Source organism: Rosa chinensis, chromosome 7 (genome assembly GCF_002994745.2).
Source record: "Rosa chinensis cultivar Old Blush chromosome 7, RchiOBHm-V2, whole genome shotgun sequence".
NCBI lineage: Eukaryota > Viridiplantae > Streptophyta > Magnoliopsida > Rosales > Rosaceae > Rosa > Rosa chinensis.
This window is the reverse complement of record NC_037094.1, coordinates 65921417-65936986: the sequence shown is the minus strand read 5'-3', so window position 1 is coordinate 65936986 and position 15570 is coordinate 65921417. Positions and strand designations below refer to the sequence as shown.

Below are 15570 nucleotides of genomic sequence, written 5' to 3'. Positions count from 1 at the left end.
CTCTCTCTCTCTCTCTCTCTCTCTCTCTCTCTCTCTCTCTCTCTCTCTCTCTCTCTCTCTCTCTCGGAAACCCTAAAGGCCGGTTTTTGTTCTGGGAAATCATCCTCGTCCGGCAGCGCCTGGGGGCACTGGTTGGCCTTTGGCCTCGTAGTCGTCAAGAGGTTGGCTGTCGGACGGGTATTGGATGGGCTATTGCTCATAAGATGGCATCTGATGGGGTTTTCTTGGGGCTTGTGGATGGTCCGGCTGGAATGGAGTCAGAGGTGGTGGTCGTGCTAGCAGATCCGGCGATCAAACCCTGATGTCGGCGTCACTGATCTGGCTGTTTGGCGGTGGCTCAAAGTTGGTTTTTTCTCTGAGGCGACGTGGCTCCAAGTGACGTGGCTTGTGCAGTTTGGGTTGTCGACGGTATGCTTGTGGCGGCACGGATGGAGCGGTGTAGGTCGTGGTGGCGTGTCCCGTGCGGTTTTGGGTTGCAGGAGGTGGATCGTGGGGCGCTGATCGAAACGGTGTTGGTCTTGGCAGAGTACGGCGGACGGAGCTTGGCTGGCTAGTATGTGCGATGGGGATGGAGTTCGGCTGGCAAGTGGACTGGATCGGACCAGGATTGGGCCTTGGGTAGACCTTTGCTGATAGATATCCTATTTGGGCTTTGAGTTTATGGGCTATGGTTTGACCCTGGTCCAGTAGCTTCTCAATTGGGCTAGAACTAAATTCAATAAATTTCCTTGTATTAGGAACCTAGATCTCTAGCGCCTCCGGCGTAGTACCAAAGGAGGATCTCCTCTATCTCTACTATTTGAAATGTACAATGAGTGGGTCTATTTCTACGTATCACTGTGGGTACTACCACTACCTTCTTGTCTGTCTATGTCCTTAAATGACAGCAGAAGGGTATGTAACGGCCTATTCTGCCTTGTGATGAATATACTAATTCACCCCGGGGGCTTGATTAAAAAAAAAAAAAAAAATCTTTTTATGTTAAAAGTAATATAAAAGATTAAGGACACTAAATCCTAAAATACTTAGGAAATCAATAATATACTTTGGCACACAGAAAAATATCTTTAAATGAATAAAAGATATTAAGCTCATTAAACTGCAAAGATACTTTCCTGTTTTGTAGGGACTACCAACACACCTAGTTGATCAAAACTTGTACCTACAATCTCCCCCTTTGGCATTCCTATACAAAACATAAATTAGGACAAACTCTCTCCCTCAACAAGTACAGGAGAAGCATCACAAATCTTCATCCATTCATTCCTGAAACATTTCTCACACATTGGTAAAATGCATAAGATAGAATAACGTTTGGCACAGTCATGCATCTAATGTCTCCCCCTTTTTAAATAGGAATGACAAAGGTAACTTAAGTAGCGGAAGCTATGTAGAAGAAGGATCACCATTAGATGTTGCGCTGTTGAGATCAAAATTTTGTAAAGCTCAATAAATGGTTATGTGGATGTGTGTGACCCATGGACATCAAAACAAATTGCATTTGTTTGTTTAAAAATATATGTGGAGTCAATTTAAAGCAAGAAGATGGTCGAATACCAAAGAAGTAGGCATATCTTCTCATTCATACAGGTGTCAAGGTGTTGGTAGTTGAGTTCCTCATCATGATAAGATTTAATTCAGATTTGTAAGGGAGCTAGCTATCAGTTCTATCGTCAAATGCTAGGCTTATCTCCAACATGGGTAAACATATGAAAGACGACTTCAAAGATAAAGTAGATGGCATGGTCAAAGCGGTTGGGTTTGATTTTGAATAACAAATGATTTCAAAATTCAAACAACAGTCATCTCGTCCCTATCCCATCCATGTGTTTGCTCTATAAATAAAACCTTAAACTAAAGGAAGAGGAGGAAGGCACTGAAGGGTTAAAGAAAATATATAGAGTGAAGAGCAGAAGCAAAAAGAGACGGAGAAGGACTGGAGGGCAGCAGAAAGGCTAGGAGCAGAAAGGAGAGAGTTCACACAAGACCGGAGACCTACAGCGTTCCATCCTTAAAGCTTTCCAAGAGAAGCCACAAACGGAGAAGCACGTTTCAGTAGAAGAAGCTCCATAAGTCACAGGTATATATTACAATTATCACCTGAAATTACTGAACTTTTCCTTTCATGGTGCAGACGTTGTCAAGTGCTTACCATTAACGTCGACTCTAAGACAACCCATCCATGAAGCATAGCCAAAATCTCATCCTCATAATCTCCTGCTGGTCGCCAAGCAATTACCACATCAGCAATAATCGAATTGCCAAGCTGCTGCCCACAACAGTCGCTGTGCGTCCTGCGTATGATGGTGCTTTCCTGACAAATAAATGCAGCGTCTCTTGTACCTGTGTCACCATGAAGCTGTGGAGATCCCCGAACGGTCGCAATCTCGTATATGATACATGTGTATCCACGAGTGTATGACCAATCGGTGGAATGTCATGTCATCTGTTCTGAAAGTCAGCAGCAGTCCCAACCGAAAGCCTCCTGCCTTTCCTTTCCACCGCAGCGCAGCAAATGGCCTTGCACCAGTTGCAAAATAAGCCACGCAAAGAACACACCAGCTAGAACATCAACCACACAAAACATAAAATTGGTGTCTGGAGGAAAGAATTTACCCTTGATGTTCTCCTGGAGTATTTCCAACAACCTGCAAACAAGGAGGAAAGAAATCAGAAACCTGAGACCAAGTTGTGAAGCAAAAGCCTTTCACTTCTATGTGAGAAATCTGGACTCACTTTGTCCATCAAATCCCAACGGTGAAACCACGCTGTCAAAGTTCCTACCTTCACCTGCATCTGCAATACATACAGAGACTCTGCCACAATGAGTACGAGCTGAAGCCAATTGAGTACTCAATTCATGTTCGCAAGCTCTACGTACGTTTCAGAAAATAAGAACAATTAATCATTGTAAGGGTGAATGAACTCAATTGTTCCTGGAGAAGAAGGCGTTGACGGCACATAAAGAGAAGGACAAGTGCTTTGAAATTATGTGTCAAAGTGATGGGCTACAGCTTAATTGTCTAAACAAAGCATTCAAACCTGACCATGTATGCTCAACTAGAAGACAAATGTGACAAGGATTAACCAAATGATCCTTGGGGCCGTAGCATGATCAGTATAAAGACAAAGTGAAGAATGATGGCAAGATTAATTAAATAATCTCTTGAGGCCATGATGTGATTTGTAAGAAGACAAAAAAAACAGCGGAAGACTAACTGACAGCCACGAGGCTTGGCGGTGGGAACTTGATCAACATACTTGGTCAAAAATTCTCATTTGCATAATTGTCGAAACATGGTGCTACTGTAGCTTTGAACAAAAAACAAATGCCTTCAAAATATATAAATCAAGTCCGTATACGGGGAATCACTCCACGGTCTGGCCTCTTTGGGTTTCAATTTTGTCCAAGACATGAAGTCGCTTCAAAATGGGTGTAGATATAAAATCAAAACTTATGGGTGTCCATCCATGGGTTGCAAGCTGCTGGGCTCGAATTAATTTCGAAGCAGTATGAAGCCCAATTTTAAAAGCCCGTTGCACAACTTCGCCGAAGTTCGGGACTAATCAAAGCCCCTTGTAAAATCCAAGGCCCATTATGAAGCTCGGCATGTTCGGGTGCCCAATTCAAATCAGTGGACACTCTACTAAAATCAAGTGTTCACCAAGACATGTTTTCTCGACGAGTTCAAAATACATACCCGTTGAGTAAAAATTGGTACAAAACCAAAAATCCCAAATATGATGAACTACAGTGGTTTGATCCCTTTACAGGGTATGTAGGCAGTCTAGCGACCCACTAGATGCAACCGCAACTCCAAACAGAATCCCTGACTCCACCAGTCAAATTCAGCCAGTCCCAAATGAATCACTGACTCCAGTCAAATTCTCCCAACACCAGAAAAATCAAATTCATTCCCAAATCACACAAATAAAGTCCAAACCAAATTCAAGGACTTTAAACACTTTCCCAAACACAAATTCAAAATAAATGGGTCATCTACCCATTTAAATCTCAAATGCCGGAACTACATGTGGTTTGATCCCGCAAAGGGTATGTAGGCAATCTAGATCAAATTTATCTAGATGCAATCGCGTCCTAAACACAAAATCGAATCCCTGGTCCACTTAAACCAAATTCGTCTCAAACACTACTCTAATTCCAAAATCAAAGCCCTCCAATGAGTCATCCACTCATTGGAACTCTTGAACTACGAGTGGCTTGATCCCTCTCCAATGGTACGTAGGCAACCCATTCAAATATCTGGGTGCAGCCGCAAAAACAAACAAACACACATCCACAATTGGTTTCTTCATAAATGGAATCAAAGGGTGTTTCCCTATAACAAGGGATCGTAATTAAGAGACACATTCTGTCTTGAATGGGTCGAACCCAAAATAATAAAAACTCTATTCACTAAATGAATACGAGTGAAATTATGTTGGGTGACATTTACGCTCACTGTGTGCAATTTTCTCTCAACATGCGCAATAGAGAAAGATAGTCCAAGTATCAATACTTCCCCTAAGTGTGATCATGTGATGAGAGATGCAAGAATGAAATGCAAACACACAATGAGTGGGTTGTATTCCAAATGCTAAGAATAGATTTAATTCGCATAGCTTTTCCAACAAGAGCAATACCACTTAACCATAAACAAGAGTGCAACAAAATAAGTTCACACGAGTGAATTGATTCCGACAATCACATGGTAAGATAGAGGGTGATCGAGTATTCTATACCTCTTGTTGTGAAGAGTGAACATATCTCAAGATGGGTATGTAATATTTGTGGAAACCTGAAAAGTCAAACTCACATACAAAACAGTTTGAAGCACATAATCTTTATTCCCCTTATAACACCGTGTGGGCATGATTTTGATTTTTTTTCTTTTTGCCTTTCACACAAAGTAACATTTTTGCACAAGAAGACTACGACCCATGTAATGAGTATTATGCCAACAGCTCCCAAGTCAGATGACTTTAGGGTACTAGATGTAACAAGGACATCCCAATGAGCATATCTACTCGAGTCAATAGTTTCACAATCCACCGGGGTGACCAAACCATTCCCGTTTCTTCCCAATCCTCATATCGTTCGTTACTACCGAGACCTGTTTACTTTGGGAATAGCCTAGCCATGCTCCATAAATCTTTTTTTTTTTTTTTTTAAGGAGCTACAGAAGTAAGGAAATATTCCGTACAAGAGTATTGAGAACAGGCCAACCAACAAATATGACTTACCACCACTTATAGTATGTGTGCATGTGAGGATTCAAGGTGATAGAGAATATGTTGTTCAAGCTCACAATTACAGAGTGACGCAAGAGCAAATTCAAAACGTGCTAGGCACCTCATTGCATACAGATTTAAGGAAAAGAGTGTGGCCCTTGTCAATCTAAGTTCAAAATAATATATCAGACACTCGGAGATACAAACCACCATTTCAATCCTGAATTTCCAGAAACTGAACCTAACAATGCAGAACGTAAAGAAAATGCACCTATACTATCATGAAGACATACAACATGAATGCATGCAAAATGGATCAAGCGAAGTGAGAGTATCAATACTTAGAGCATCCACCAACGGTACTTCTAAGTGATTCAAATTGAGTTTTGTCTAACGGCCTACTAAACGAATTAGCCAATTTGTGTTCAGTAGGAACGAAAGCAAGCTCAAGCATATTATCAACATTATCCGTATGAGCAGAAAAATGATTATTTGAACCTTTTTTAATCCAAATTTGGTTCTGCTTCAACTTCTGCTCTTTGGGGATTGTAATACGCTCTGCAAACCTGCTAATCAACTTCAGATGCTCTTTCCGCTCAGCTTGCAGCGATGCGGTTGGGCTAATTTTTGATGTTTTTCTCTGATTTTGAGTGACCCTGTGAAGTATATTACACCTAGGATGTATGTGTCCTAATTTTCTGCAATAATGACAAGTGAGAATGAAGCTTTTAGTGTTATGAACGTACCTGAGCTAACGCACAGAATTGTGAATGTCAGAACTTACCTGAGCATCTTTTTGATGGGTTTGAAGGGCTAAATTTGCCTCTGATCTTTTGGGCAACTTGGGACCAGAATCATGGTTACTTGAAGCTTGTGACTGATCCAATGAACTTTCACATTCCACACCTTTAACAAAGGTTAAAGGCTTGCAAGACTCAACTTCATAACCTAACCCTTCTTTGTTGCCATGAGTCTTACCAAAGCCCATCATCTTGGAGACCTTTTCAGACCCTATAGAGAACTTGTTGAAGCTTTCCTTGACTTTGAATAGCTCATCCTGCAATTTCTCATTTTCAAGGGTTAGTGAAATATTTAGAGTGGACTGAATCTTGACTTCAACCTGCAAAACTTTAATTTTGTTAATAAGATCACCATGTTCCTTGTCCCAATCCTTAGACTTGACATCACCTGCAAAACTTTAATCTTATAAACAAGGTCAGCACGTTCTTCATCCCATTCTTTTAAAAAGCTTCAAATTTTTGCTCAATCTTTTATTTTTCCACTCTCAATGATTCAACTTCTTTTTCAAGTTTGTAATTTTTTCGAAGAATAATTTTTGAAGCATTATACAATTGCTTACACTTTTCATTTGTTTCTTTATCAAGAGTATCATCTTCCAAGTCAGAATCATTGGATAAATCAATATTAAGAGAGGAAGTAAGAGCAAAATTTACCTCTTCACCATCTGATTGAGACCCTTCATCACTATCACTCCATGTGGTTTTTAAAGCCTTGTTACCACGTGAATTATACTTCTTGTTGCCACAATCAGCAGCAATATGTCCAATTCCACCACACTCAAAGCATTTAAGTTTGTTAGGAAAAATTTTCGAAGAGTTTCCAAAGGATTTTTTGTTTTTCAGAAAAATTTTGAACTCTTTTGTCAACAACGATAAATTCACATAATCATCATCAACATTATCTTTCTTTTTAACAGAAGAGAAAGCAATATTTTTTTACTTTTTTCTTGGGCTTGATCCTCATCTCAAAGGTTTTGAGATTACCTATAAGTTTGTCAAGAGAATAGGTGTCCAGGTCTTGAGTCTCCTCTATAACTGTCTGTTTGGATTGAAACTTTGATGAAAGAGACCTAAGTATTTTCTTGACAATCCGATGCTCTTCAAAAGAATCACCAAGATTGTGACACTGACTTGTCACATTCATAAGACGAGCATGAAAGTCATCTATTAATTCATCCTCCCCCATTTGCATGTTCTCAAACTCTAAAACAAGACTCTGAAGCTTCTGACCTCTGACCTTTTTATTTCCTTCATAAGTGACCTAAAGAAGATTCCATGCTTGTTTAGCTGTGTCACAATGGCTGATTCTCACCCTCTCCTTCTTGGACAAAGCTGTGTATAAGGAATTCCGTGCCTTGAAATCACAACTTCTATTCCGAACCTCGTCTTCTGTCCATTCTTTCGTAGGCTTAAGAACTCTTGTAGATGTCCCTTCTACTTTCTTTGAGTCTTCAGCCTTGGTGGGGTGTCCCCATCTTGTTTCAACTATATTCCACATATTTTCATCTTGAGAATAGAGGAATGCCCTTATCATAATCTTCCATTATGAGTAATCTTCACCATCAAACAAAGGGGGGCAATTTATCGAACTGGAGGCTCTGTTATATTCACGTTCCATCATTGACCACAGATCAACTAAAAAGTTTTAGAACCTGCTCTGATGCCAAGTGAAAATATAAGGACAGAATGTGTTTTCTGGAAAACGGGGATAGCAATGCACGGATCAATCCTTACTGGGGTGCAGAAACCAAAATTAACAAACAGAACACCAGATTTTGGTTACGCAGTGAAAACCTCAAATATGAGATTAAAAACACTTCGGGGCTCTTACTCTTGAGAACTCAAAATAAGAATTAACTTATGATGAAGGATATGTTCTTTACAAACTTGAATAGCACTAACTCGGCTACAATGATTAGATGAAAACTAATACCAAGTTTGTCTTCCATCTTGAACTCCTTCTTCTTCACTTGAATGATCATCAAATATCGCTCTCCTTTCTTCACAGCTCCTCTACTGATCTCAAGAGAAGTTATGCATATGAAACAATGATCAAGAACACTTAAACATAGACCAAGTGTTTTGACTCTAGTGAAGACTCAATTAGCAAACATGCAAGACGCCTCCAACTCTTCTTGCGTTCCAAGTTCCCTTCTTATGCCGCCTGTTTTTTTTTTCACACCCTTAGAATAGCTGCCATCCCCTTATAAAAACAATCCAACAACTTTTTACCCTAATATACATTCTACAAGGAAAAACAAATCTTTTTGTGTTAAAAGAAATATAAACAATTAAGGACACTAAATCCTAAAATACTTGAAATCAATAATATACTTTGGCACACATAAAAATATCTTTAAATGAATAAAAGATATTAAACCCATTAAACTGCAAAGGTACTTTCCCGTGTTGTATGGAATGCCAACACACCAAGTTGATCAAAACTTGTACCTACATAGATATTTTATACAAGGGGAATTGATTTTTAAGAATTATGGAATTCTCACTTTCAATTAATTAAATTCCATCATTTTTTACCTCATCCAAGCACACTCTAGAGAAAAAGCGTTGTATGGAATGCCAACACACCAAGTTGATCAAAACTTGTACCTACATAGATATTTTATACAAGGGGAATTGATTTTTAAGAATTATGGAATTCTCACTTTCAATTAATTAAATTCCATCATTTTTTACCTTATCCAAGCACACTCTAGAGAAAAAGCTCTCTCTCTCTCTCTCTCTCTCTCTCTCTCTCTCTCTCTCTCTCTCTCTCTCTCTCTCTCTCTCTCTCTCTCTCTCTCTCTCTCTCTCTCTCTCTCTCTCTCTCTCTCTCTCTCTCTCTCTCTCTCTCTCTCTCTGTGTAATTTGCATGTTGGATTAACATTTCCAACCATTATATCACAATAATAAATGAACTTTAAATCCATTAAAAAATAAAAATACAGATAAAATACACCGCATGATCAATGAAAATGACTAAAAAGAAGGTTATAGAGGCAATATATCGCACAAATATCACAAAATGCATGGTAATGCCGTGAATGGGACATGGGATTATGGGAAGATGGGAAGATGGGAAACGAGTAAGCAAATCGATCTCTATCCTTCCGGTGGCCGTAAGCATGTATGTCGCACTCATACGGAAATCCAATTCCTAAAGAAAATAGAAGGATTTTATACTGTAGAAATTCCAAGTGTGCATGTAAATGAATTTCAAGTAGATGTGTCTCATTGAAAACCCAAAGGATTATTTGTATCGGGAAGGCAAACAGTTGCACGAGGCCAAAAACAAAACTTATACGTTGAATTTGGAACAAGCTCAGCTTAATTACCCGTTTAATTAGCTAGCTATTGCATACTATACATGCATGCATTCTTTGATTTGAAGCAGCGGAGTCAACAATTTATAATATCAGGGTGCACGTATCATGCACATGACTACGTAAGAAAAACAAGCATTTAAGTGGTCAGATTAACTAACTGATTAGCACATTGTTACATGAAATGCATGGAGAATATAATACCAATCGATTTAGTAATTAGTTAAAGTTTTTATAGAATGTTGAAAAAATGGACTTTTATTTATTTATTATTCCTTAACAAAGTTATAAATGATAGATAGTTAAATAAAGAGATCAATGCTGTAGTTTCCACTTCTTTCTTTCTTTCATTTTTTAAAACAACTCCATTCTTAAATAAAAAGATCACAACGTAGCGGAATAACCGGTTGCAGTCACAAAATCATGACATACTCTCTTACCAGATGGTCCAGTAATAATTTTTTTATGTCAATATTATGGTTTGTCACATATGACACCTACTTATGCCTAGTAAAATTTGATCTAGTGTTATAAGTCTAACTTTTGTAAATGGAAGATAGTGAGTTTGTTTTACAGAAAACTAGTTGTTTTAATTTTTAGTTTTTGATGTAATAAAAAACTTAAAGAAAAACAAAAGAGGACACACCTACTAATCAAACCATATACAATGAAAAAAAAAAATACTAAACCATACAGCCTAAACCTAATTAGAATACCCAAAAAATTAACATTTTCGGTATTATCATGATGTCAGCACATAAAAAGGTATAAACAGAATTTTATATCTTGATTATATATAACACATAAAATTTAGATACTTAGTCAGGCAGATAATCTTATAAATTTAATGTTGGTTCAAAGATGCAACAATCTTTTGAATTACAATTAACCAATGATCAATCATCCCATTATTCTATCGACCATCCAATCCTTGGATCTCTCTATGTCCTCCTATCTCTCCTCCCACCCATTTATAACCATAGAGATATAACCATATTCCTCTCTCCCTTTCTCTGCTTTCTCTTTCTCTCGTGTACCCCAACCACCCTTGTTTTAAGCTGTTTCTTCTTCCTCCCCTTGCATTGTTTATATATGATGAATAGGAGGATACTTCTCTTAGATTTTTTCCTTTTTTAAATTTACCCTCATAGATTTAGATATACTCGGGACAGATCAAGATGGGTCGTGTTAAGCTGGAGATTAAGAGAATAGAAAACAACACCAATCGGCAAGTTACATTCTCAAAGCGCAGAAATGGACTCATTAAAAAAGCCTATGAGCTTTCCATCCTTTGTGACATTGACATTGCTCTTATCATGTTCTCTCCTTCTGGTCGTCTTAGCCACTTTTCCGGCAAAAGAAGGTTTTTATCAATTCACATTAGATTTCAATAACATTTTGCATGCCCTTATTTATGTGCTCTTGATGCTATTCATTTAGGAATGCTTTATATCAATTTCTCTCATGTATGGCCTAAATCATGTTTTGCTTCTGTATATCCAGCATGGTTCATGTTCTGGAAAATTTGATACACAAAGTGAAACTCCGTTTTGTTTTGTTCTCTCTCTCTCTGTTTTATTTATTTATATTTTATTTTTAAATAATTACTATGTGATTGTTCTCGTGATATAAGTGGATTACTTCCAAAACCATTCAAGAAAAATTTTGTTATTACTCATGTTTTTCTGGTATCAGCTTGGGAATAGGATCTCTGACCATTTAGTTTGAATATCCTTTGCGTTCCTCTTAGGAAGAAAGACAAATTCCATCAACGTGGTTTGCTCAACCGTATAGACGGTTATTAACCATTGATATATGCAAAACCTACTGTAGAATTTCATATATCAATTGTTTTGCATATTTCAATTGTTAGTAATTTTTCAAGTATATGAACGACTGTCGTTCGCATTTATGTATACAACAATAGCATTATTCAATGATTAATGAATTTAAGAATTATCATAGCTTTTTAGGGTTTTACGATTTTATTTATTTTCCCTTCTTCTGGTTTATTGATAATTAGTTATTTAATAACAATGCTGTTGTTGAAATCAGGATTGAAGATGTGTTTACTCGTTACATCAATCTCCCAGACCAAGAAAGAGAGCAGTAAGTTTTCTTAATATCAAAATATTTACTTAACTAGTCTTAAAAAAATAAAATAAAATAAAGTTGAATGATTTAGAATTAGTTTATTCATTGGTCAGCTAATTAATTTTCAATTGTTGCAGTGCTATAATTTTCCCTGATCACAACAAACATCCGTATGCTTCTATTCCTCTCTTTAGATAATATTCTCTGAGTTAATCTTCATTTTGTACAATTTGATATATTTAGTAATTGGTTCATTGTCCTTTTGCAGTGATCTACAAAACAAAGAGGTCAGATATATGGCATGTAGCAATGTACTCTATTTTATTTTATCTTGTTGTTTCTCAATTATTCTCGAGATAATTCTAAATGATCGAAAACGTATATATACGATGTTGTTTGTTTTCTTGCAGTACTTGCTCAGGATCCTTCAACAACTTCGTAGTGATAATGATTTTGCTCTTCAACTAGCCAAGTTTGTAATCTTCTTCCTCTTCATAATCTTAATATAAGTGTTTATCACCCTAATATCTAAGTGATATACAACAAATAATATGACCGTTTCATTTTATTAAACCGTAAGCTCTCTCCGACCAAAAAAAAAAAAAAAAACTCAGCGGTCAAATAAGATCCATGCACCCAACATCCATGTCAGGACACACTTTATTTGAATAGGTAGCGAGAGTGAAACAATACACTATTAAAAACAATTTTCCTTGGAAGTTGAATAAAAGAAATATAAAAAAATTTGATATCAAACAATTTGTTCTGTTAGTAATTTTGTCTTCCATACATAGACTGATCAATGATTTTGGTTGTGTCTACGTGCATGTCTCGATTACTCTAAACTCTTCAAATTGAAGTAGTCCTACTGCAGTTAGCTCTGAAATTGAGGTAAGAACTTTGCTACCTCTCTGAGTTTGCTTTTGTAAGCGTTCTGCAGACTATTTTTGTTGTTTCCCATGATCAAAATTAACCTTTGACTTATATGGTTAATTTTTCATTCTAGGAACTTCAACAGGAAATTGGTGGGCTACAACAACAGGTTCGAATGGCGGAAGATCAAATAAGGTCCTAAAAAGGAAATCCCCCGAGTGAACTAGTTACATGTTGTGGCATAATTAGGTTTAAAAATGATAATTTTGTTAGAAGTTAACTGCACTAAACGAACTTGTTCATCGCAATTTTAATATAAAAATAAACTAACAATTTGTTTACTGTATAAAATCTGATTTGTGGTGACTAAGTCATTTCACTTGATCTTATACAAAACACAGGATATATGAGCCTGACCCACTAAAAATCACATCTATGGCAGAGCTTGAATCATCTGAGAAAAGTCTTGTGGACACCTTGTCGCGTGTTACGCAGAGAAAGGTAGAGTAATGTGTTTGTTCCTAAATAATTTGCGAGTTTTATTGTTTGGCTGCTCTGGTCTAGTTGCACCAGAAAAGTAGTTTTTCTTCTTGCATGTTATTCATTCTTTTCCAATTTTCAAGTAACTGGGTTTGCAAATTTACGTACTAGGTTTTATGCTATGTAATGTTTTTCGTTTCTTATGGATGATGATAAATTGAGGATGATCTCGATCTGCCTTTATTTTGCAGGAATATTTGTTGAGTAACCAGCTATCCTCTTTTGATTCATCTGGAATACAGGTAATAAAAATGCTAAGAAGTCCTTTGGCCTGTCAATCGGCTTTATATATGTGCTATACATATCCATTTGATTGAATCCTCATATGTGAACAACAAATCACCTAATTACTTTAATTAAAAAAGTCTTTTCCCAGGAAATCTTAGGGGGTCGTCTTGGGTACCTTGGTGTTTGCCATACCCTTATTTTTTTATTTTTTTTACTTTTAATAAATTAATATAGTGGAAACCTACTGAACTGGTCAACAGGTTACCCAATTAAATATCAACATGTGTCATTTTTAAAAATAAAATTTACCATATTAACAACACACTCTTTTTTGATATGTAACATTGTTAAAAATCATGTAATAAGTATTGTCAAAATAATAAATTACACATAGTTGAACTACAATTACGATTTATGACAATAGTTGTTGTAGTTATTGTAATTGAGTGGTCAAAGATGTAAATATCATATTTGGACAACTTTTATCAAATTTAGAACCTTGATAATCAAGTGGAGAAGCTCCTTACAATACTGAGTTGTTACATATCTTTTGGTCTAATTTTAATTTTACCATGTTCACAACACAAATGTTGTCGGAATTGTAAAATGGTCGGTAATCTTGTAAATGGTATAGTTTTTGAAGTAATTACTACAATCAGAACAAAAGTTACTGATTTTACACCAATAGTTGCAAGTTATGGTAAAATATGTAGTCATTGAGTAATTATTCCATTAATGATAAAAATATAAAGATTTACCACTTTGACAACAAATTTGTTGTTGCACTTGTTAAATTGTCCATAAATTAGTACATTAGTTTAGGTTGAGTAATTACTATAAATAGGACAAATATTATTTGAGTAAAAGGAAAAGGAAAAATCATAATTGTCAATTGTTAATTGATAATCAAACATTAATTGACTTTATTGTTTTCACCATCTTTATTGTTTTCAATTCAATTAGTAGTTTGTGTTACCAAAAAAATTAGAAAGGCTAAGGGCTAAACAAGTTACCAATTTGTTAAATATTTTGAATCATTGGATATATTACTAATCCAATGGTCCAAAATATTTAACAAAATGAGGGTATGGTAAACACCAAGGTACCCAAGAATTCTCCGAAATCTTAGTACACACAATGAATTGATACAACTGTTTTTTGGTTTCAGTTTTTTTTTGTTTTTTTTTTCCTGATAACTCGATTATTGTATGGCTCTATGCTATAGAGTTTAGCATATATAGATCTTGATTTTGGGGAAATTTTCATGCAGCAAATGTTGCCAGGTTCTTTTGAGAATGAGGTGGCAGGTTGGCTGGCTAACGGTGGTCACAACCACACCCAAATATACGATGCTTCTGCTCCTTTGGATCACCAACTTAGGTACGTTGCCATCAAACCCTAATCTCAATTGAATTACTTAACTTTTACAATAGCCTGATGTGTTTGTATACATACGCATAGGAACTTGTCGTCGTCACTGTATGATCCTTTTTCACAAGGAACGAGTTCAAATGGTGGAGCAGATCCGAGTAGCATGGGAGAGTGTCATGTGAGTGTTACAAACGGCAGTGATGGAGAGCTTCCTCCTTGGCCTCAGCCATACACATCTTCCGGACACCATTCCACCCTTATGCAACCATCATTGATGCCTCAATATCAGGTAATTTATGATATCTTGCATGCTATGCTATCAAACTACAAATTAGGCGAAAACATGCAATTATAATTCATGCGGTCCTTTTCAAAAAAAAAAAAAAAATTCATGTTGTCATACTTAAACAAGTACATGTACGTGGTAGGGGTTGTGTTGCATGGGTGTTATGTTGTAAAACATACGCTTATAATTTTAATTACTGCAGCAGGCAATGGTAAGCTCAAACATGCCAGAAATAATACCACACGAGCAGGTGGAGATTCCAGTTAGCAGCTCCAACGTACAAGCTTACAATGAAGGTGCAGACAATTATCATGATCAAAACAATAAAGTTCCTCAGCTTAATGGACATTAATATATATTCGACACAATATATACTAATTCAAGTGCTGATGAGATTCAGTTGATCATTATTCATCGATGCTCGATCCCCATATTTTAATTAATTAGCTGCTGTTATAATTTGTAGCAGTACTGTAACTAGGAGAATTAATTTATCAGCTTTGCTAGCTCGCATTGCAAAGCTGCCGGTGAAATCTTGTAAAAAAAAAAAAAACTAACAAAATTTTGCATTTTATAATTATGAATCATATCTTGTGTTTTGGGCAAAGGAAAATGATTGTTGGCCTCAATGAGGCTTAAGATTTGGGGCCTCAATGTTAGATGTCATGCCATGTTATCTACATACATCATCAACCTGCCAAATCATATCATGTAATTCTTGAAAAAAACAAAAAAACCATCTTATTCTTTCAAAATCTAATAGCTATAAATTATTTTAGTTTTCTTCTAAAAAAAATTATTTTATTTTTTCTTTCTTTTCATT

At 36.4% G+C, this 15570-nt stretch overlaps 1 protein-coding gene across 3 annotated transcripts; it reads left to right on the top strand.

Annotated features, from left to right (window-relative positions):
* Nucleotides 1-10384: 10384 nt before the first annotated feature.
* On the top strand, nucleotides 10385-15300 carry LOC112175286 (agamous-like MADS-box protein AGL104). 3 transcript variants are annotated; one of them, XM_040512052.1, is made up of 12 exons: nucleotides 10385-10718; nucleotides 11411-11464; nucleotides 11587-11619; nucleotides 11718-11736; nucleotides 11860-11921; nucleotides 12313-12340; nucleotides 12456-12517; nucleotides 12724-12823; nucleotides 13054-13104; nucleotides 14361-14470; nucleotides 14552-14750; nucleotides 14950-15300. In XM_040512052.1, the coding sequence occupies exons 1-12, from the start codon at nucleotides 10534-10536 to the stop codon at nucleotides 15097-15099; spliced, it is 1053 nt and encodes a 350-aa protein (XP_040367986.1). In that variant the 5' UTR covers nucleotides 10385-10533; the 3' UTR covers nucleotides 15100-15300. The 3 variants fall into 3 exon arrangements, with proteins under 3 accessions (XP_040367986.1, XP_040367985.1, XP_024168728.1); XM_040512051.1 differs by having other exon boundaries at nucleotides 11718-11760; nucleotides 14953-15300; XM_024312960.2 differs by having other exon boundaries at nucleotides 11718-11760.
* The last annotated feature ends 270 nt before the right edge of the window (nucleotides 15301-15570 follow it).